The sequence below is a fragment of the Neolamprologus multifasciatus genome, chromosome 13, assembly GCF_963576455.1.
Source record: "Neolamprologus multifasciatus chromosome 13, fNeoMul1.2, whole genome shotgun sequence".
Taxonomy (NCBI): Eukaryota; Metazoa; Chordata; class Actinopteri; order Cichliformes; family Cichlidae; genus Neolamprologus; species Neolamprologus multifasciatus.
Window position 1 is genome coordinate 13,849,505 of NC_140451.1, and position 23,518 is coordinate 13,873,022.

At 41.9% G+C, this 23,518-nt stretch overlaps 1 protein-coding gene across 3 annotated transcripts in view; it reads left to right on the forward strand.

Annotated features, from left to right (window-relative positions):
- Positions 1-1,672: 1,672 nt before the first annotated feature.
- The window catches only part of mcu (mitochondrial calcium uniporter), a 57,941-nt gene continuing 36,095 nt past the window's right edge, over positions 1,673-23,518 (forward strand). For 2 of the 3 annotated variants that reach the window (XM_085181978.1, XM_085181980.1), the window contains exon 1: positions 1,673-1,855. In XM_085181978.1, coding sequence (XP_085038104.1) covers positions 1,739-1,855 — 117 coding nt within the window. In that variant the 5' untranslated portion in view covers positions 1,673-1,738. The remainder of the gene's footprint in view (positions 1,856-23,518) is intronic. The other variant, XM_085181977.1, reaches the window with a different exon arrangement.

Here is a 23,518-nt window from a genome sequence, read left to right on the forward strand (position 1 = left end):
GGAATTTTAATTTATGGGGTTTAATGTATTAACATGAGTGTCTGAGTGAAATTAACTGGGGTATGATTGAGATTTTCCATAAAGTGTTTTTTTCCCACTTTGGTGTGGCTTTGATACGGTATATCTAAATACTTAGTTACTTTCAAAAGGAATGGTGTCACCTGGTCTTATTTTCTTGCACCTGCAGTGTTAGTGTCTTTACGTTGGTGATAACTCACCCGAAGTATCATAACTGTAGATGTTGAGGAAGATAAGAAGTTGTGCTGTTACAATAATTTGGCATGTAGGGCATTTTAGGTTACACTGAGATCAAACACCAAGGTCTGATATGTATAGCTTCTCTTTATTAGCTGATTTAATGCTGTGGACACAGTTTGGAGTACAAACAAATCATACACATCTTAGCTCTAATGAAATCTAATACATGCAGGTAGCTTTTCTTTGCTGCAAGCTCTTTAGTTTACACTGCTGACGCATCATGTGCAAATGCACCACCACCGTGACACAGTTAGAGTAGACGTCTAAAGGTTTATTTGAGCCAGTGCTCGGTAGTGTTTGGCACCACACAAAAGATCCGCCCTGTGAATCGATGCAGGCTTGAGGCCTTGAGCAGATCCTTGTCCATGACTGGGAATTTGCATTTAAATTGCATCACCCACACAGCCTGATGCAGTGCACCTGAAGAAGTACAGGAATTGGGATGAGTTCAGGAGCAATGACATACTGCTACTGTATTTGAAATAAATACATAAAAAAAAAACAAGACAAGCAACAAAACAACAAATTTGACTCATTCCTTATCTTTCTGCTCCTTACTTTGGATCTAAAGTTGTGATAAGAAACCATGTGATCACATAAATCACTGCTGTGAATTACACAAAATGTGTTTGTTTTTGTCTTTTAAGAGTTGCCTATCTGGACTCACCCTTGACCAACACAGGTGTGGTAGGTGGTATTATATGATGGGCTTGGTCAAAGATTACAGAAAAAAACAGGTTGCATTCCACAGTGGGGAGTCTCCTTGACATTCATTGACCAAACAGACCCATTACCACTCCCATTAGCTCAATTCGCAGTGGATGGATGATTCTCCAGAAAACAGTGCACCTCATAAACTGCTTGCCCCATTGAACCACCACAGAAGCTCTGAAATGTAATGAAAGCCTACCTGTTTAAAAGCCGCTGAAGATCAGTTCACTTATATTTGATCCAGGGACATAAGTGTGACTGAAGGACAGGTTATATTTGATATTTGGCTATAGATGGATAGTGTGACGAGTGACAGAAAGACATTGAGACAGGTTGCACTGTGTTAAGTGTGAAGCTTTAAGAATGAAACCCTCTTTTTAAAAAACAACAAAAACATAGTACACATGTTTTCTTATTTGGTTAAACACATTAGACATAAAAACAGAATGATTTTCACCGAGATGTGTGTATATAGCTCCTTCACCCATGCCACTATCACCAGACTTCTTTTTTTTTTTTTTTTTTTGAATTGCAGTAGGGTATATTGTCACTGGAGACAGGTGTACTGCAGTCTTCGCATAACATACATTTTTTTTTTGAACTAGTGCGCACAGAAGTGCATTATCTTAGCACACTGGTGCAACACTGGGCATGTGTATATCATAGTCCAGCCCCGCAAACCCGCCCACCCCTCCCTCTGTGCTTCTTCGGTGCCTCTCCGTCCGCCCGCCCGCAGCAGTCTCCTTCACGGCGAGCTTTCACTACAGAGATGGCTGTGAAAGTGTGTAGATCAGTACTCCTCTTGTCCCGGAGCAGCGGAGCGGTGACCAGCAGCCGCCCCGCACTTGTTGTCTCTTCACAGCGGCATCATCAGCATATAAGACCGGTAAGTCCCAGGACGTCTGAGACAGCTCCTAGAGAGAGAGACAGAGAGAGAGAGAGAGAGGGGTAGGGACCGAGCTGTCGAGGCTGGACCGGAGAGAAGGCAAGCGGGGCTGGCTAAGGAAGTGAAGCTAACTAGCGTCAATATCTGCCCCACTTCATTTATTTCTTTGAGGTCGAGCTTCACGTAAAGGTGAGGCACACGACGAGTTATGATACGTATCCCAACCTGGTGTCGCGTGGATATTTTAATCCACGGTGGGACGTAGAGGTTTGACAGAGAGGCAATGCAGCTTTTTGGAGCACTTGAAACCCATCGACACCCCGCTGCTGCTGCCCCGCCGTTTACTGTAACTAGCCTTCAAACATTCGCCTCTCAAATGCTTCATAACCCGTGATTAAAAAAAAAAACCCCAGAAGAAATCCTTCAACTTTGCAGACATATGTTAATCCCAGTATCATTCTGATCAGCGAATATGAATTAGAATAAGACCCAGTTTGAGCTTCTAGGTTGCAGTAGCTGCTAGGGTTGGTTTGACTGTGGAAGGGTATGGATGCCTTATTTTTTGTGCTTTTGCAGTAAAGGTGTGATTGAGAGCCCGTGGCTGATGGTTAGCCCTATCTCTCTGCTATTACCTGGTGTGTGTTTGTGCAGCAGCAGAAACTCAGAACAATGAACATCTGTCCAGACCTGGAGAGGAAGTTGTGCTTGTGTGTGTGTGTCTGCAAGTGCGCTGAAGAGAGTTATCCATAGATGCGCTCAGTGTTTATCCATGCACGCATATGAGGCTTCACAGGAACATGGAAGTCTGTACTTGGATGATGTCAGACTCTCCAGCCGGCCTGCTGTTTCTCCCCTCCCTGTGGGTGTTTCCCCATTCATCAGGGAAATCCTAGGTATTCCTGCAAGCTGATGCAGGTCTTTTCTTTACATGGTCACTGTAGTAATGGATGCACCCTCAACAATGCTCACAATAACAGGAAGGTAATTGCGTTTACAGAGCTGTCACTACCATGCAATAGTTGCACAGCGTTTTCCTGCCTCTGTCACCCCCGCCCCTCCCCCCTTGTCAGGGGGAGGGGGGGGGGGGTCACAGAGACAGAGGAAACTGTGAGTCTTTCCAGCAGCAGCCTGAGGAGGGAGGAGTAGCCCAGAATGGGGTTCTGGGAATGTGGAAGTCTTTGCAGTAGTTAGAAGTACTGATGTAATGTTTTGAGAGTTTTGTTGTCTTTCTCTCTATCTCTGACACCATCTTCAGGCACACTTTCCACAGGCCTTGAAATTAAATTAGGCTTTCCCTTCTCAGTGAAGCAGGCCAGCCCGGAGGTTAAGGAGCTGTCAGAAGAGACACACGCACTCCATATCTCCACACTAGACCCACTGTGAACTGTCTCCCACTGTGAACTATTACAGTGAACTGAATTGATATTCTTGGCCTCTTCCATCTCTAAAAAAGCCTTAAGTGTTTTAAGCACGTTACTACTCACTGTCTCTTGCCAGAGTTGGCCGCTAATAAGTTTTCATTTTATTTCAGGCTGCCCAGGTTTGTAGTGTTGTTTGTCTGTCATATTGTGTCTCCGTCCAGTGAAGCGTTGCTGCGGCGGCCTCTAACGCGGGCCTGTCACTTTGTGACAGCCAAGCCTCTGTATTCATTTGTGAGTCTTCCAGTGGAAACCCTGTTTCGGCACAAGTGTTGATTAAAGCTGCAGTGGGATGCATACAGTTTCCATGCAGGCTGTATGCACATGTGTTTGAAAGAAGACCTAAATATGGTGTCTAGAGCCTAACTAGAAATGTAGAGCTGTGTAATGGCTCTGATGATGGGGCTGCAAAGGAGACAGTGGACTCCATATGCTTGCATTTAACCTGCACTAGATTAATATTGAGCCAGCTGTCATATATGATGCTGCTTTCCTGACGTGTAGTAGGAGAGGCACTGGGAATACTCCTTGTAAAAGGGTTATACATCAGTCAGGAGTTTCTGTACTGCGAGATAGTCAATATGTTCATATCTTGCATCTAAAATATGTGATTTAATGGAAAATGCTGCAATAAAAGGCATTAAATATTGTTTTTTGTAGTCATTTACTTACATTAAAGCTCCTATGTTCATTAAAGCTGAACAGCTGGAGACTAGAGCAGCTGGGGCCGGGGGGCCGAGGCCCGCTCCTGGCTTTTAATCCAATCAGTAAAGGAGTGAACTAATTTATCCGTGCTGCCTTCACAGACTCAGCTCTGAACTTGTCCGGATTAGTGTGATAAGAGAGTGACTCTAAGCTTGTGGCTGTGCTAAGGGTGATAAGATAGCTGAATGACTGATAGACGTGTCCGCAATGGCAGTTCCATCAATGTTATTCTACCATTCACGGATAAACTGGTTTCAGACTCTGCGATCCAACATTTACAGACTGAGGGGAGAAACAGGTATATGGTATGAAGTGATGGGGGAAATGTCCATTCGGCTTCCATTTATCTGCTACTTAATGAGTCCGGTCTTCAGTTTGCAGTCAGATGATTGGCAGGTGTATGACCCCATGTTGTGTGAAAAATAACTGATGGCAATTCAGAGACCGTTTGTTTATGACATTTGGGTTTTACAACAATGACCTTCGTTTCTGTTCTCGGATGTTATCACATCATGGCCAGTGGCTCAGCAGGAGAGAAGTGATAATAATGTGTGGTCAACATAGTTGATATTGGATTACTATCTATACACAGGGGCGTTTTTAGTGGGATGAGTTTTTCTTGGGTGAGTGGGTGAGAAAGCTGATCTGAGTTTTCTCGCAGGGCTTTCATTGTCTTTGTAAGTGACGGTTATCATGACGCTAAGTGATTTCACTTTTATAAAGTCCTGTTTTAGTTTTATCATAGCTGACCCAAAAACCTAAAAACCTGAAGTGAAACCATGTCAGAAAGAGACATGAAAGCAATTTATGCAACACATTTCCCATATGAAAAATCTGAAAGAACCGTCAGCAGTGCTCTTATTGGTTTGGCTATATTCAGACTGTTTTAAAAGTTTGCAGTGTGACTCGACTTTTAGTCTAAGCCATATCTGTTCCTATTGTCAGCTTGAAAAACTGATTAGCCAAGATCACTAGCACCAGTGTTTATGAGTTTTAGATAGTGAGCTTCAGAGTACTGAACAGGAAATAACAACGAGGCAACCAATCTTGTTTTGCCAGACGGGCATGTTTGTTTACCCCGATTCACTGGGAACCTATCTTAGTCAAACAGGTGTCTTGAGACACTGTGACTGGATTCACTACCCACTAATGTATAGACATTGTTCCAAGCTGTGACCCGCATGCATTTGTGCTAAATGTAGAGTTTGAGTTTTTTTGTTTTTGTTTCCATAAAATCTGTCCAAAAATCATCTGGTTATTAACAGAGCAACACTGTGTGAAAGATCGAAATAGGTAAACCAGATAATAAATAACATGCCGGTTGTGCCAGTTGTTATGTCGTGCCATCCACTCTTCCTGCCAATCCTGATTTAAACGAACAAATAAAGCGGGGAAGACGTAAACGTTGTTAAAATACACAGCATGCCACATTGACAGAAAAGGATTTCCTCTAAATAGATTTTCCTCATTCTCAAAAAGATATTTACCAAGTTCTTAGTTACTTCCTGAAATCTCTTGATTGGTTTTTTTTTTTTTTTTTTTTTTAAAGAGCAAAAGTGGCTTCTGGGTATGTATCATGCGTCTTTATCAAAACAAATCCAGCAATCAGGCCAAGCCAAGCACCCACAACAGTTTAATTTGTTGGGCCAGCTTAAAATCAAAATAGTGCATTTACTCAAGGTTGAGGTAAAAGTGCATGTAGCCTAATAAAAGATAAAGAGTTAATTTAGAGATGAGCTGAAAACAAAGAGGTGCATTTCCTCATTTAGTTCAAGCAAAACGTATCTAGGGTGTTAATTATTAAGCTGACATGACAGTAAACTGGTACCACAGTGGGTTATATTCTGCCAGGGACGTGAACTAGTCTGGCTGGGTCTAAATGTGTCTCAGTAACTCATAACAGCAGAATGTGGACGCATACTCGCTCTGAAGCTTCAGGCAGTACAGACTTATGTCTATTTCCTGTCTGTAAGGCTCATGCTGCAGCACCTTTCCTGGCATTTCGTGGCAGTGTCGCGAAAAGATCATGGATTATCTTAACACCAGACAAAATGACAAGTGTGTGTTGTCATCTTATTACGGTGATGAAAAGCTGATAGCTTTAGCGGCCGTAGTAATGACAGAGCTCCTGTCAGCTCTGGTGGCGGTCACCCTGTCGAGTGGTAGCCAGAGTAATTTCCAGGGTCTGCTGTGGTTCAGGAGTTATGTGGCGGATGGGCCTTTTTTCCATCTACAGATTTCGGCAGGGTGACTCACTGTGTCTGTTACAGTTAGGTCGACAAGTTTGTGAAACGGTTCAGCTAAAACAGGAGTGTCAAACATAAGGCCCAGGGGCCAGAATCAACCAGCCAAAGACTCCAATCTGGTCAGCTTAGCAGCTTTAGAAAATGTGAGGGAGGATATAAATTTTAGACTTTTAACTGTGTTTTTCAGCTTTTCCTACTGAACCAAAGTAAATAAGTAATAGATAAACAATTAAATAACAAAAGCTAACGAAACATTTTCTGAGATTTTCCAGATATTTTTCCTACAGTTTCAACCCAGAGCAGCAGTTCTTCATCAGATTGATGAAGAAATGCTACGTCAACATCAGTCTCAGTTTTTCTGAGACGAAGCTTCTCACCCGCTGTGTTCATTCACACTGCTTCATATCTTTTAGCAAACTTCCTTTCTAGTTGACGCTCACTGGCCCTTAATGATCCATGAGCTGCTGAGAGCACAGGCACACGGCTCATAGCAAGAAGCGTGTTTGACATTTTTTTTCTTCTTTCTGAGGTTTGTGTGCGCCCCAGAGAAATCACCCAGTGCTCTCTTTTTGGCTGCTGTCTTTGCCTTGTTAACCCACTGCGGGCTGCCCCACATGGGATTTTTTTCTGTGTTCTCACTGCTATATTTACACACATGCACTCACAAATGAACATGCAGTAAAAGTTGTGTAACATTACATATGTATGTCATTGTTTGTAGTATAATAAATACAATTCTGTAAATATAAAAAAAAGAAACTTAAGATATTCTTTTAATTTCTCTACAGTTTACTGGCTTCATTTTGGAGAGTATTGCTTTAAAATACAGTTGTAGATTAGTCCTGTTAGAAGGATGCCGTAGACGTTTGTGTGCCTAATGTTCTAACTACTCCAGCTGTGAATTTTCTAACTACTACGTTCTGCATTACTGCCTTTAAAAAAACAAGGTCAACATTAGCAAATTCATCGGCATAAAGAGGGAAAAAAAAAACCAGTTTTAGGCTCTGAGGAGCTCCAATCCTTTGCAGCCTGTTTGCTGTCTGCTGTGTTATGTATTTAGCGAATGTGGTCGCTACTGTAGCACCTGATCTGTTTCCTGTTTTGCATTTACCGTGCAGTTATTATTTTAATGATCCAGCACCTTACTGTAGCGAGGATCTGCATGCTTCAGTTATCGCCTCATTATGGTGACGTTTGGCATTGCAATGGGTGAGACTGTCGTGATGGACAAAGTCCTCATTAGTAATCCAGATGGCATTTCATCCTTGAAGTGGAAAATGACTGGCGAACCTCTGCTGTTGGCGTAGACTAATTAGCTGCTTTCCATGTTTCTGTGTGGCCCAGCGTGTCTGCAGTCAGGTCTGAAAAGGACATTAAATTAGGCCAACTTGCGTAATGTGATGATGGATGGAGGCATCGCTTGGTTACCCTCCCTCATCTCAGATCGGGGGGCTTGTGGCATCCTCTGCCAGGAGGGCAGGTTGCTACTAGAGCCCGAAGGTCATCAGCTGCCCTGCCTTTCAGGCCATTAGTTATGAGATTGGTCTCATTATTGTGACAAATCAGTGCGATGGCTGGGTCCAAATGAGCAGTGTGAATTAGACTGAGCAGATTTAGCTTGTGTGAAGGTTGGCTTTACCTGAATTCGTCAAAAATATGTGACAGTTATGGGAAACGGTTTCCAGACTTGCGTGTTGTCCCGTCCCTTTGTTAACCTATACTTCACTTTTGCTGCGCTGAAATCATTGCTTTGTCCACAGTCATTTTCATGGCATCGTCATGCGTAACCGGGGTAAATTCTTACCCGGATCTTACCTGGACATTTGCAACCTGTCACAAACCAGTTCAGAAGAACTATGAAGAGTCTGGAAAATACAGCTTGGGTTGACCTTTTCTTCTGGAAATATTGATTGGGTATAGCATCGTTTATTCAAGTTCATGGTGAATTAAGAGCAGCTGCAGAGTTGGATGGATGTTGTGTAGACACATTGACAGTCTGGGTGACAATTAAATAAAAAAAAAGAAAAGAGTGGGTGGATGCTTTCATTTCATTAGGATGTAAATTGCACCTCGTGAGTGCAGTCTTTCGCCTCCTTTTGAAACACTTTTATTTGCATATGACCATGGAGTATAAACGTCTCACAGCTGCTTCCTGTATCTTGAATTTCTCATATCAGTCCAGTCATTGTTGGATTCTCTGAGCCGAGCCTGCCCAGTATTTCTTTCTAGAGTTTATAAATGACAGGTTTAGAAATTACAGTTTTTCAGTGAAACGCAGAAAATAACCAGGGTGGTGAGAGGAGAATCGCGACTGCTCGACAGGCAGCAGGAAAGAAGAAACTGGGATATCAGTCAACTGTGAGGCAGTTCTTAATTACAAATGGAAGCATGTGCGAATGAGCCCCGCTTTGCTGATGGAGTAAAGTTTGGAAAGTGGTTCAGAGGAACGTTGGGAATCTATGATGTGAGGATTCCCTTGGCCTCAGGCTCACCTTTATTTCACAGAAGAGAAACTAGCTGCTTCCCTTTACAGCTTTCCCATTACTTTGACAGCAGAACTGGAAAGATTCCTGCATGTGTCTAACTCTGGAACCGTCTTTGCTTCGAAATTGGAGTTTTACTCAGAAGATCATTATCCAGTTTCCAGGAAACTAGTAGATGTATAAATAAAACAAAAAATATTGTTGCTTGGAAGCACTTTTGTGACTTCCAGGGTACCTTTTCAGAATTTATTTTGCATAGCTTTAGATGCACACTTCCACACGGACTCTTTTATGCATTGGTAAAGTAGCACATTTTACATGCCTGACAAAGCATAGTAACTTTGTAAATTATTTATGTATATATTAGAGTCTCTTGGAGGAATAGGTAATACATTACTGGCTATTCACTGAACAGTTGTGCTCCTTTAAGTTATAGTTTAACCAAAATAGAATAAAAGATTTTGGAGGCAGCCCTTGAAAGCCAACTAAGGCGTACATATGACTCAGTGGATTCACTTTCCAAGCGGAATCCCGACAAACTTAAACAAGGCTAATAGCACTCTTAATTGCTCGGGCCCCTCGCGATGGCACACACACAAACACTCGCACAAGCTCATAAGCAGTCCTTTTGTTCCTGCTGGATCGATGCTCGGGGTTAATGGCACGAGAGCTTGACATTTTCGAGCTGGCTGCACGTCTTTTGTCCCGGTGATTTTTAGCGTGTGAGCTGATGTCTCCTCTGATAAAGCCAGCTGATCTCTGAGGACCTAGAACTGCTGGGGTGAAATTTGCATGTGTTTCAGAGTTTATCTGTATGACAAAACCTGCTCGTGCTGTGTTACTAGTGAAGCGAGGCTTTCACCAGTCATGGCTAAACAGGATATGAGGGCCACTGTGACATCATCCTTGTGTCGAGGTCATTGCGGGTAGTGGTAGCGCGTGTCGACCTAAGAGAAATTGTCTCTTCATGGTGGCTTAGTGTGGCATGATGTCTGCTGGTTGTTGTTTCTTTTCGGCATTGCCTCTATTTGCTCCTTTTACCCTCACGGTCGCCATGCATTAGCCACAGCTGTCAGAACAGAGTTTTGTAGACTTCCGCTCATGTACTGATACTTCATGCTTTGGGCCAAAAGCAGATTAAAGAAGCGCTCAGTTTTGATGTGCGTCGTCCTCAAGAATATTCTAGCAGGGAAGATTATGTAAAAAGTCTATTTGTTTACACAAATACAACTATTTTTAGAGGAGTGCTTTAAAAGCACACTTCAAGATTCACATGATTTTAAACAAACAATTATTATTTTATTATATAATAAATCAATCCTTATCTCATATTAAATCAATTGTACTGTGGACTCCAATAGATTTGGAGACTGCGGAAGTCCTTACTTTTCAGAATAATCTCATCTTCCTCTCATGTCCTCAGCTTGTGTGTTTCTTGAGCTTCATTTGTGCTTGCTCTTCTTTTGTAGCACTCGCTAGATAGTTGCTGGAATAAGTACCATGATGGCAACTTTATCGCCATCTGCATGTGTGACCACGTGACGGGAATGAGAAGAATGAAAAAGGATGTGTAGAGTGTGAGAGCAGAACTGTCGGGTGCCATAACGTTCATTCTGATTTATTTCTGCGAGGCACGAGCAGGAAAGAAGTCTGCAGCAAATGAAAAATTAGCTTGCTTTATGTTATTATGCATTAAATTGCCAAATCTGATTTAATTATTCAACAATTTAGTACTTGTTCCCCCAGAGCTCCAAAGGGCTGACTCACAAACTTCAGTTCCGGCCCCGTTTGCTTTTGCACCACCAGCCCGCTCTCTGTCTGAAATGAGCCGCCTGTGTTTTGTGAAGGATGCTTATGACATCCCCATTACACCACTAGAAGTCAAGAAGTGAGCTTCAGCTGAGATTGATCAGAGTCTGAGCACATCCGGGGAGTCAATGAGCCTCATAAAGCAAGACACTCTGTTCGGCCTGGTGCCCAGTTTGTTTGCACTGTGATTACCCAGATTGTACCGGTGCCATGGTAGACACAAGCGCACACATGGGGGTTTCACCATGGAGAAGACAAACAAAGATGCACACCTCTGTCCAACAATGGACTCCAAGCCCTCAAGTCCCATTGTTATATTTATAATAGGCTGGAACAGATAGAGACAAATATATCTTCACCAGGACACAGCAGGTCAGCTTAGTAACCGAAGCTCATATTTTATTATTTTTTTTGTGTTACTTTTTGTGTCCACGCATGGCTTCACAAGCCCTAATTCTAACAGTTTTCCTGCTGATAGGAGCCCCTCTCCTCTGAATTCTTAATTGCTTGTTTTAAATGAATTGAGAGTCTGAGCTTTGAGCCTTGTCTCTTTTAATTAACTCCTATATCAGCACTAGTGGGTCAATGACTGGAGACGCGTGTGGATTAAACATAACTGATCCAGAGAGCTGAACTGAGGTAGTTTGGACATGAGACAAAGCACAGAGGGGTTATGTGGTACACTATGGGTGGGGTTTTAGAGGCTCGTTCAAACCAACAGGGTCACTGTAATGGTGCTCTATACTTCTGCGTGATCATGAGGTTTTGACCTGATAATCTTATTAGGATGATATTGTGCCAAGCGTCACAGGGCCTGTGAGATATGGCCAAATTATAATATCACACTATATATGAGTCAGAGAAGTGTTAATGTATTGCTGCTGTTCATAAACTGTGCATTAAACACTATTGAGTGTTTATGATTTATTCTTGTACCCTCACTGCTGACCACATCCCGTTCAGATTAATCCACCTAGTCTCCTTTTCGCTGGATGAACGACTCTTTTGAGGGATTGGTATATTATCAGCTCAGTGTTTGTAGTAATATGGATGACACACTGTCAATATCTGCATTTCAAGTATTCATTTTCAAGTGAATGCAAGAGCACGACTGGAAACCAGATCTGTGTGCCGGTAACACGAGATTGTTCTTTGTCAAAAACTTTGTATTATGCAATGATTTACAAGCTCGATGGCCCGGCTGGCTCAAGTTGATATCCCACTGGGCTGAAAAACACTAGGTAATTTTTTTTTTAGATGGAAACCTTTTAGATAGAAACATAAAAAAGCATATAACAGGAATACAGAACCAGGCAAATGTTGTAATTTAATACTTCACCTGTTTAGCTGCTGTCTATGTTCCTGCTGGATCAATATTTAACACATGACAACAGTGTTAACAGTGATTTTGTGCTTTCTAGCTGGTACAGAGAGAACTAAACCCCTACTGTGCGTGCAGAGATGCACCTAAACCAATACAGCTCCATTATGCTGTCTGTGCCGCACACTTAGTGTTATAGCGGCTGAAACATTAATTGAATGCAGCATTAACACCCCCCCCCCTCCCCGCACCCCCATCGCCTGCTGGTTGGAGTCGCTGGGGTTAACAACATTTCCAGCAGAAGCTCTAATAATATATAATGTCATATTGCACCATTTCTTATTGCCCTGTCTAGAATTTTTCATTTAATGTGTGCATAAACTATACAAAACTTTGTAAATTTAAAAGCACTATAAAGCAGTCCTGACCATTGGCTTGAAACAATGATCATAATGAATCAATACATTCAAAAATTACTCTTAGTTGGCACATGCCTTGCATGTATATTGTCACCTGATTCAGATTCATTGGCCAGTGCATCATGGCCTACTCGCCAATCCTTTGCGCTGCTTTAGAAAACGGTGTTCTGTCCTCTTCTTCTATGGGAAAAGTCAGTGAGGACTTAGAGGAGACGGCGTGTGAGAGATACAATCTTCTCTCTTCTCAAAGGCACCTCTGGGAAGCAGGGCACTGAGTGAATTGCTTATGTAAATAGCTCTGCTGCTATAATCCATTGTTGATGATTCCTTTGACTGCAAGGATGATTTTTCAAAATGCTTTAGTTCTTTGGATCAAAAGAGCACTTTGCCTTTTGACTCTTGACAGCAGTATCAGGCCGTCAGTTCAAGACGGAGCATTTAATAGTAGATTAGCACCTCAGATACGGTGTAATAAAAGAATTGCAACTCAACAAGTCTTGTTAGCTGTCGCTGAGTTACTGTGTTTGCCAATGAAAACCGACATCCGTAATTGTTGTTTTCGGTCATTAAGTTAATGCAGTGCTGTTTGCAGGAACGTGTCTTCTTTATAGCGCAGCTGCGCTGTGATAATAATATGTGTGATGTTCATGCGGGCTAATGCTAATTAGCAATAGCTGCACGATTCAAGAAGACCTTTCCCTCGAGCTCTGAGAGTGTGTTCAGGCTGTGGCTGTTAAAGGCAGAGATGCAGAGGCCCGTGAGATGCTCAAATGATGGGATCAGGCTGTGCATTGTGTCTGCTACAGCAATGCAATGCTAGTCCAGCACTTTGTTCTGTGACAGGCATGGAAGCGAATGTTTATTAATTTATACACATGTAACTGTGCCCCCCCCTACACTCACACACACACACACACACATATATATATATATATGTCATAGACATTTGATGTGCATTGAGGTAGAAGCTGCTGACCTTAAAAAAACATTCATGGTGTTTTCATCGTTATTCCACACACGGAGGTCAAAAAGCAGCAGACTGTGAGTCCTGTGACCTTCTGTCAGAGGAGGTTAGCGATGACCCTCGCTGCCTTCTCTCTGCACTCTGCTGTCTGCCGTCGTGCATGTGTGCACATCCTGCCTGCCTCGCATCGGTTCTGAACACAGAAGCGAGCATCTTGCAACTTCACTCACATGAAACCTGCTTTCCTCTTGTGAGGCTGGAGAGTGTTAGTCAGCTGTTTGTGTGAACGCTCGTTTAAAGACTTTGTTTTGAAATGAGGCTGTGAGGGGAAAAAAAAACCAAGCAGCGTAGAGAAGTGGAGATACGAGACATTTCCATTCTCACTACACTGTTACTCATCTTTTGTCGGCTAGCTAGTGGTCCTTCTATAAATAGTATTGAGGAGATGGCGGCCAGGAGACTTTGTTGGAAAATGTATTTCCATGGAGACAGTTTTCATTGCACTTTGTGATTAGAGGCTCTTTATGAAGGGATTGTAGATGACGTAAGGTTAAAGTATGTATTGTTGCTGGTACAGTTACAGCAGAAAAAGGAAGCCGGTTTTACACAAGCTCGTTACTCAGCTGAAGCACTATCCCCATTTTAATTTGGAAACGACATGTGGACATTGCAAAGTCTGCAACACTATGACTCGGCTACCACAGACACATCCACAAACGGCGTGCAAAGCAGATACTGCTTTGCTTCTTTTTTCTCCCTGCATGCAAAATGTGTGGGAAGACAAACACAGATAAAAATCGTATTTTCATAGACCAGACTCTGAGAGCAGCGCCGGAAAGCGCTGGAATCTCGGGACCCACAAAGTGCCTGTATAAGGAACATGAATGTGCTCCTTGATCACATGCTCCATGATCTTATTGTTAAGGTATTTAGATGTGGCCACATGTCCAGCATGTGGCAGCTACATTGAATTATCCCAATCTTTTTTCTCTGCAACTGTTTCCTTGTTCAGCCATTGAGTGTAGCTGTTGTCTCTGGGGCATTGATCTAAGTGTGGGTGGGGCACTTCCTAGTATGGAAAAAAACTCAGCTCATACACTGCCCTCTGTGTCTTCTCTGATGTTTTGCCTGCTTTGCAGCCCATCTGCTGAAGAGCCCTCAGATGTTCCTATTATAAGCAATAAGACGGCAATTGCCCATCAAAGACAGGTTAAATCTTCATTTATTCCTCTACATAGGCACTGCTTACCAACAAGACCAAACGCTTATTGTGCAACCAGACGGTTTCCTGGTATCAGCCTAGTTGTTTTTCCAGGGAAAATAGCTATAAAAAAATGGAGGCAGAAAAGCTGAGATTGGCATCGTAGTGGATCAGTATGTACCTCCAGCAGAGCTTTCATCTCACACTGTCAGAGCCTTTACCGACCTGGGTCCTAAGGGGAACCCTGGGGAAATCCCAACCTGGACATGAACTGCATGTAAGGAAGAGGGATTGGAGGGAGAAGAAAGAAGAAGGAAACAAAGAAGTGAGAGTGAGAGTTATATGTGTCTCCTTTTTTCGATATTTAACACAAGCAGTTTCACTTTTTTTTTTTTTTTTCTTTTGTTTTCAGCCGCGGGCAGTGTTTCTAATGTTACAGTGTATTGAGCTGCCTGCAAATACTGCTATTTTACACTGGATATGGGATTACAAGAGATTTTAATCTTTTCAAAAAAAAGAAATAAATCAAAGCCACAAAGTTTGTGCATGAGAGCAGCGGGCTGATTTTGTGTGTGAGAAGGGTATATACCGTTTTCCCGGAGATGTTTGAAAGTCCTGGTGCTGCTGTTGCCTGGGTAACCCTTTGCGCCATGATAATGTCCTTTTTCCAACAGAGGATTGAAGGTTATCCACGTCACAGTCTTCTGTTCCCTCCTACCTGTGAATAATAGCTTCTCTATTTTTGATATCTCATCCAGCAAGATGCAGTGCAACACTGTCAGTGACGACGTACTCAAAATGAAAAGCCATCTGTACAACTCGATTACTTGGCTCTTTTCATTTTCATTTTCCCTTTTTAACATTTTTTTTTTTTTAAAATAAAAAAAGCTACAGGGAGGAAAAATAAGAAAAAATCAAATCTTTTGAGTCACAATTTCTTTGGGGTTTTTTGGTTCACGACTCCTGTCTTATTTAGCTGACATGTTGTTGCACACCAAAATGCTTTTTGTGTATCTAAGCCAGTGAGCGTGTCAGAGTCAGTCAGCTTCAGCAGTGTGCTTCCTCAGAAGTACTTCAAACAGACTGGAATTCATTATTAGAATAATGGCTTATATGCTTATTATATGCTTATAGTATTAAATACAAAAGGGCACAATAAAAGCTGTGGTTTTAGGCTCAGCTGACCTTTAATATGAACCTTTTTATAAAAATATCCCTGTATCTTTTTATTTATACCAATCATGACTCCAGGTGCTGAAACGTGCAAAGTTGAATCTAGTTTAATGAAATGCCATGGGAAAAACTCTTATATTATCGCTTTCAAAATAAATGCTTGGCAGTAATTTGCTGATGGCAAATATTTGATGTCAAGGAGCAGCACAAAGCATTGAATCGGCATGAATGATATCTAATACCCGCTGCAAGAAATGTCCTTGTAGGTATTGGCAGCACTAAATTAAACATTTAATAGCTATCCTGACAGTGAACATTGGCCAGTTCTGATTAATTCCCTTAGGAGTCTCAGTCACTGTGAGCCATTTAAATCTTTTTAAATGTTCAGAACTTGTGCACAAAAGTCAAAATCTAAACTGAACTAAACAATCACAAATCTTCTAAATTAATGATTTCAACTCATACATTTACATTATGATGAAGAAAAAAAATAGTCTTATACTGTAAAAATGTAATGTGTGTTACTATTTGTTTTTCATCAAATGCATCAGCCTTGTATTTACAAAGAGGAGTATGTCCCTGTACAAGTATTTTCACAGCTATTTATTACAGTGTGCATCGCTTACCAGGGCCAAAATATTGCAGTGTGCTGTTAATGTACAGTAATGGCTGCAGTGCAAATGATATACAAGCTCATAATTCCACACTTAATTCTGGTTTAATGAGTTGAAGGGTGTAGCGCGAAGGGAAGGTCCTTCAATCAAGTGGTGTGGGTGGAAACGGTGGGTGGTCCTGCAGATGTAAAGGATTTGCACAGTTTCTAATGCCAGATTTAAAAAGTTAGCACGACTGAGGATAGCCTTTAACCATGTGATTGAAAAATATCTATGTGGCCTTAAACATAGCATTTTGAATTTCATAGTAGATATGAAACCAGTCATTACAAGGTTATTCATTCTGAATTTACTGCAGGTGTGCATAACTAGGCAAGACATGTGAAATGCGGAAAATTTGTTGAAAATTTCTACATTTTTTTTCAGACTCTAGTCATCCTGTGTAAGTATGAATTTGTCCCACGAGGAACCAACCGAACCTGTCTTATGTAAGCCTCAGGTTAAACAAATGGCAAGCCCTTAAATATGTGATTCATATGACTAACTAGAGTTACAGCACAGGCTCAACTTGGAGTCACGCCTGAGCTGCTTCAGCTGCAGTGTTGTGCTGCCGTTCCCCAGACTCTTCTTTGGGAGGCTGAAATAAGTGGTGGTGCAGGCAGAAGTTCAAAGGTTATCTGAGAGAATTAACCTGCAAAGCCATGGTGTGCAGTTAGCCTGTGTTGCTTTACTACATCAGCTCTGGTAAGCAGCTACTTTCTGCAGTACTCTGTGAACCCGCCTTCGAATGTAAGCCATATTTTACTCCTTGTAAGCTAAATTTTGCTTCGTAACTTCTTGTGTAAACAGTAAGTGTTGGTGTTGATTTATGGATTTCAAGAAAATGTAAAATGTGGCCTCCTTTGTACTGATGTTATAATTTGCCGCAGCTATTCAGTGCCAGTAGGTTCTTGCTATTTGTGGATTTCACTGATGCTAAGAATGAAGTTCTTTTGTTGTGATTACTCAGACTCACACAACCACACATTAAAAGACATGCAGAGGAGAAACACACACAGAATCTTCCCTCTCCTCTCTGATGCTCGTTCGACCCGTCTCGCTCTCGCTGGTGCATGTGCTTCCTCCCCCTCACGCCCACATTGCTACTCTCTGCTGATCATAAGCGTCATGATCATAAGTAGAAGGATGTGCATGTATCTTCTATGACATAATACAAACATGACAGTCCATTTCCATGTGTGGTTTCCCACTATCCACTGGCTGTGCCCTATTTCTAAATCTTTCCTGTGTCATCTTCAAATCATTTGTCTTTAAAGCTTAAAGACCTCCTTTTTAAAAGCTAGAATGACTAGTACGGGCTTTAACAGTGTGATAAAGTCAGCAGCGTATGTCCTGACATTTCCAGGCCGTTCCAGCTATCCAACAAGACCAACAACGTTAAGGTGTTGCGTTCTCTGCCCTTGTAAGCTTTATTTAGGTAACACCTGGGGCGATAAATCAGGAATATATTTTGTGTTGGATATTCTGTCTCACAGTCTCTCCTGCGCTCCGTTCTTTAGTTTGCTCTTATAGTTCCCGAGACACCTGGGGCTGAAGCTGCTTTGTTGCCGTATTCCATTATGAATGAGGCCCACCCATTCATCTCTGCTGCAGCTGGAGAAGCTGAGCTGTCAGCCTCGCTCTCTTGCACACACTGCCTTCATGAACCAGATGTGTAAATCCCACACAAACTGTGTGATATTAAATGACAGAGGGGGGGTAGTGCATGTTTGCATCCCATACATTTGCAGGTGAGCGTCCGCATTTGTCAGTTAGGCCAGACAATGACCTTGGAGCCTTCTCCTTCGCTGTTTGGTCTATATTACTTTGGAAGAACCCTACGGCGTGCTTCTGGTAATTTCTTTATCCAACCACACACACACACACACACACACACACACACACACACACACACACACACACACACACACACACACATGTTCATCTACACAAAAAAGTCTACCTGCCCTTGAGACCACAGGCCTAGTCAGATTCACTCTGAGTGTACCTGCTATTATTGAAGAGTTTCAGTCAGGTTTCAGAGTTCATCACAGCACAGAAACAGCTTTAGTGAAGGTTACAAATGATCTTCTTATGGCCTCTGACAGTGGACTCATCTCTGTGCTTGTCCTTCTTGACCTTAGTGCAGCATTCGATACAGTTGACCATAATATTCTATTAGAGCGATTAGAACATGCTGTAGGTATTACAGGTATTGCACTGCAGTGGTTTGTATCATATCTATCTAATAGACTCCAATTTGTGCATGTAAATGGAGAGTCCTCTTCACACACTGAGGTTAATTATGGAGTTCCACAGGGTTCAGTGCTAGGACCAATTCTGTTTACATTATACATGCTTCCCCTAGGCAGCATCATTAGAAGACATAGCATACATTTTCACTGCTATGCAGATGACACCCAGCTCTATCTGTCCATGAAGCCAGATAACACACACCAATTAGTTAAACTGCAGGAATGTCTTAAAGACATAAAGACTTGGATGGCCACTAACTTTCTGCTTCTTAACTCAGATAAAACTGAGGTCATTGTACTCGGCGCTGAAAAGCTTAGAAATATGGTATCTAACCAGATTCTTACTCTGGATGGCATTACCTTGGCCTCCAGTAACACTGTGAGGAACCTTGGAGTCATTTTTGACCAGGATATGTCCTTCAACGCACATATTAAACAAATATGTAAGACTGCGTTCTTCCATTTGCGCAACATCTCTAAAATTAGAAATATCCTGTCTCAGAGTGACGCTGAAAAACTAGTTCATGCATTTATTACTTCCAGGCTAGACTACTGCAATTCATTATTATCAGGATGTCCAAAAAACTCACTGAAAAGCCTTCAGTTAATCCAAAATGCTGCAGCAAGAGTACTGACAGGGACTAGAAAGAGAGAGCATATTTCTCCTGTTTTGGCTTCCCTTCATTGGCTTCCTGTTAAATCCAGAATTGAATTCAAAATCCTGCTCCTCACATACAAGGTCTTAAATAATCAGGCCCCATCTTATCTTAATGACCTTGTAGTACCATATCACCCTATTAGAGCACTTCGCTCTCGCTCTGCAGGCCTACTTGTTGTTCCTAGAGTATTTAAAAGTAGAATGGGAGGGAGAGCCTTCAGTTTTCAGGCCCCTCTTCTGTGGAACCAGCTTCCAGTTTGGATTCAGGAGACAGACACTATCTCTACTTTTAAGATTAGGCTTAAAACCTTCCTTTTTGCTAAAGCATATAGTTAGGGCTGGACCAGGTGACCCTGAATCCTCCCTTAGTTATGCTGCAATAGATGTAGGCTGCCGGGGGATTCCCATGATGCATTGAGTTTTTCCTTTCCAGTCACCTTTCTCACTCACTATGTATTAACAGACCTCTCTGTATTGAATCGTATCTGTTATTAATCTCTGTCTCTCTTCCACAGCATGTCTTTATCCTGTCTTCCTTCTCTCACCCCAACCGGTCGCAGCAGATGGCCGCCCCTCCCTGAGCCTGGTTCTGCCGGAGGTTTCTTCCTGTTAAAAGGGAGTTTTTCCTTCCCACTGTCGCCAAAGTGCTTGCTCATAGGGGGTCATATGATTGTTGGGCTTTTCTCTGTATCTATGAAGCGCCTTGAGGCGACATTTGTTGTGATTTGGCGCTATATAAATAAAATTGAAATTGAATTGAATTGAATTAGCCAGTGGAATGATCTTATATCACTGACAAACAAATCAACTGTGCTGTTCAAACTGTTCAAAGCAAGGATGGACAGATGACAATGACTTGTTGCCAGATACCTTGTTTAGAAATGGCTTTACCACATCAGAGCTTCAGCAAATGAATGTTATCTGGAACGCACAGACTTCTTCAGCCGCTTAAATGGAAACATCCCAAAGAAAATGGAAAGTGTTTACCTTTGAAACCCATGGCTCACACTTCATACTGTGCAAAAGGACGCAAATAGATCACAATAAGCTTAGTGTCAGAGAAAATGATAAAGACAAGTCAAGTATTAAAAACTCAAAGGAGCTATTGTTTGTCAGTTTGCTTTAACTTCATTAAGAGGTCAGCTGGTATTTTAATACTGGGTTAGTCATGCTGTGTTGTCTTTAATTAAGTACAGATGGACAAGGATTAGTCCTTATTTTAAAACTGTACTGTGATTCTACCACCAGGCATCATTGGCCCTTTGGCTACATGAGGGGGTTAAAATGGACCAGAATGATGTTCCAGCACCTTCAATTTATGAGTGATGAAATCTGATAGGGAGGTTACTGTTGAACGAGTTAATGTTTTGCATTTGCATGGCGATACTTGCTCAGTAATAAGAAAATAAAGACACCCTCATCCATATCCCTTTTCTTTTCTCGTCCCTGTGAGGCGTTCATGGTGCAAATGGAAAGTTGCAAAGTTTTTAAGTCAAATCTTGGAGCTAAACGTAATGATTTGCTGAAGTTGTGTTTTTGTGTAAAGTCTTGCAAAATAAATTGAAGTCTACTAATTTTGTTTTAGTCAAATTTTGCATGAAAAAGATTGTTGGCTTACTAAGCAGTTTAGTAGAGGTTAGTGGTTTGCAGCACAGTTTGGGCTTGTACACATCAGGCACGGTGTTCATGGCCAGCATTAAGTTACATCAGTTTATATTGAATTCAGTCACTGAATACCGCCTTTATACTAGCTTCACGGTGTCTAGGAAAGCTGGCTATAAAATTTGTGAAATATCTGCTTATATCCTGTTGAATTCGCTGTGCTGAACCCAAAAAGAGCAGTGAATACAGGCAACACAGGCCAGCTGATTGTATCCTCATAAAATAATTATGGGAATTATTTCTAGGTTATTATTTTCTTTATGCTACAACACTGCACCCAATCTTAGGGCTCCCCCAACCGCCAAATCTCACTTTAACTTAAACCCCAGGCTACATCACCCGCTCCTAAATGTTCCCATTTCTGTGATGGGATTTCTTGAGTCATTAGTATCCTCTCTTCTTTCCTGGATACAGTGACCGTCTATCCTTGAGCATCTTCCTGTTGCTGTGTATCATTACAGATCATCCAGGGAACCCCTGTAACTCAATCAATTTTCCTTAGCTATAAACTACTTTCACCATCCAGCGGTCGCTCAGCAGCCCCTACCTCACTTTACCCTGCATGTGCAAGTACTGGGTTACAGGGTGTGCTTAATGTGTTGGAAATTTCATTTAAGCCTCCTCCTCTCATCTCCTATCTCGCTCACTTCATCTTTCCTTTCGGTGCCCAGTTATTGCTTGTAGCCAGCGCAACCACCACCGCCCTCCATCCTCCCTAAGGCTGGCTGGCTTTCTCTCGCTGGTGCTGGATAACTAGAGAGGCTCACTGAACCACGCAGGAGAGGAAGACAAGGGAACGAGGAGAGATGGGACAGATCAGATTGATTCCTTTAAATTGTACAAAATATTGTAGTGCAGAGTCATTAAAAATGTGCACATGTGGATTGCACGCTGACAGCAGAATTGCAAACTAATGCAGAGAGACAACAGACTCTGCATGTCAGTCTCTTTATGTACCCAGTTTACTATATTAAATAGCTGTGTGCAAAAAATATTATAGGGTTTCTTCCATGCCTTCCATTTGTCTTCTGCCTTAGAGGTTAACTCAGCTCACTAGGAATAAATAGCATACACAAGTTATCCCCAAGGCGTCTTTGAGCATCCTTTGGGCACATTTTGTTAGGACACCAGTCTGCTTGTGTTGTTGTTACTGTAATTGGCCTGTTTGTTAAAGCCATGGGGAAGGGCCATTGTTTATTAAAAGCTATACCTGACATGTCACTGAGTACTAAATGGGTAATTTGCAGGTTGTATTTAAGGAAGTGATTTTTTTTAAATAGACTATTAGATCAGTTGGTTGTTTTGTAAAGTATCAGGTACGAGTCTGAATCAGTTTTTCTATGCCAGTATTATGAAATGCTTCCATGCAGGTTGTGTTTTGTGTGTATTTCTAGTAGTAGTATTTCTAGTTGTTGAGGTGTATTGGCTCTTAGGTAGACTGTTTTGAAAGCACAACGTCTGATGCGTCCTTTGAAGAACACAATCAAAGTGTTGCCTTTGCAGAAAATGTTTGAGGAATGAAATTGTTGGGTTGGAGCCAATTACTGTGCAGACATATTTTGCAGCATATTGTGATGGTTTTCAGTCTAAAAGCTATTTGTGCTTGGATGTGCATACACGTTCTCTTTTTTTTACCCCTACAGAACATACCCACACACTTATTTCACTGCACAGTCTTACAATGAGGCTCACTTAACTGAGCATCTGTGGTATCTTAATGGTTTGCCACTCTGAACTGTGAGACACGCAAGCCTTCTGAATGCTTGCTGATGAGCCGATCCCAGTAATTATAGAACTGGAGTTGCTGGAAATCACCTCAGTTCATGCATGGGGGAATGCGCAGAGGTGACAGATTTCTGGAGTCTCGCCCTGGATCAGAATTCATGTAAACACTCCGGTGCGAGTTGCTGCAGATCAGGCAGCACTCGGGTGTCATAGCACGGGAGACTGACAACATGCAAAGCTAATAATAACTCCAGTTTCGACTGTTGTGACTGGAGTTACCTGCAGAAACGGAGAGCTGAGCTGCTCGCCAGAGTTTAGGTTTGATGTGCACATCTGTGATCAGTGCAAATTGGTCCCTCAGCAGCTCCAAGCTCATAACACACCGTGCCATAAATCAATCAGTAAATCAATAGCAGCAGCCGCTGAGTTTCACGCTGGGACAAAATGTGTGAAGCAAGTCTCGAATGTGTCACATATGATGTGGTGCAGAGATGCTATTTTATATCTAAAATCGCTCCCAAAAAAAGAGCACTGAGCCTATGATTTGAACTCTAAATACATCTATTAATTTTTAGCAGCGTCTTATGCTAGTCTCGTGCTAGTCTCGTGCTACTGCTGGGCAATACTGCTGTGTTTTGTTTTTGTTTTTTAAAAAAGTAGATCCATAAAATCTGTATGTACTTACCTTATTTTTCATTATTAGGGAAGACATCATTTCTCCATTGATATATTGGATATTTTAATGCAACAGCTCTCACCCTAATTGAGACAAAATATAGTGTTTAGTATCATTTCACAGCATAAGCAAGTCAGAGCTACATACGCCTCATTGTAGTTTGGAGTGAATGCTTGAAAATCTGCTTTTCTGCTCACTGGGTAACAAGATGCACTTCCTTTTTTTTCCTGTTTTTTTTGTCACAGTGAAATTGCTGCTTTGTAAGCAGAAAATAGGCCTTTCCTCGCACTTGTTT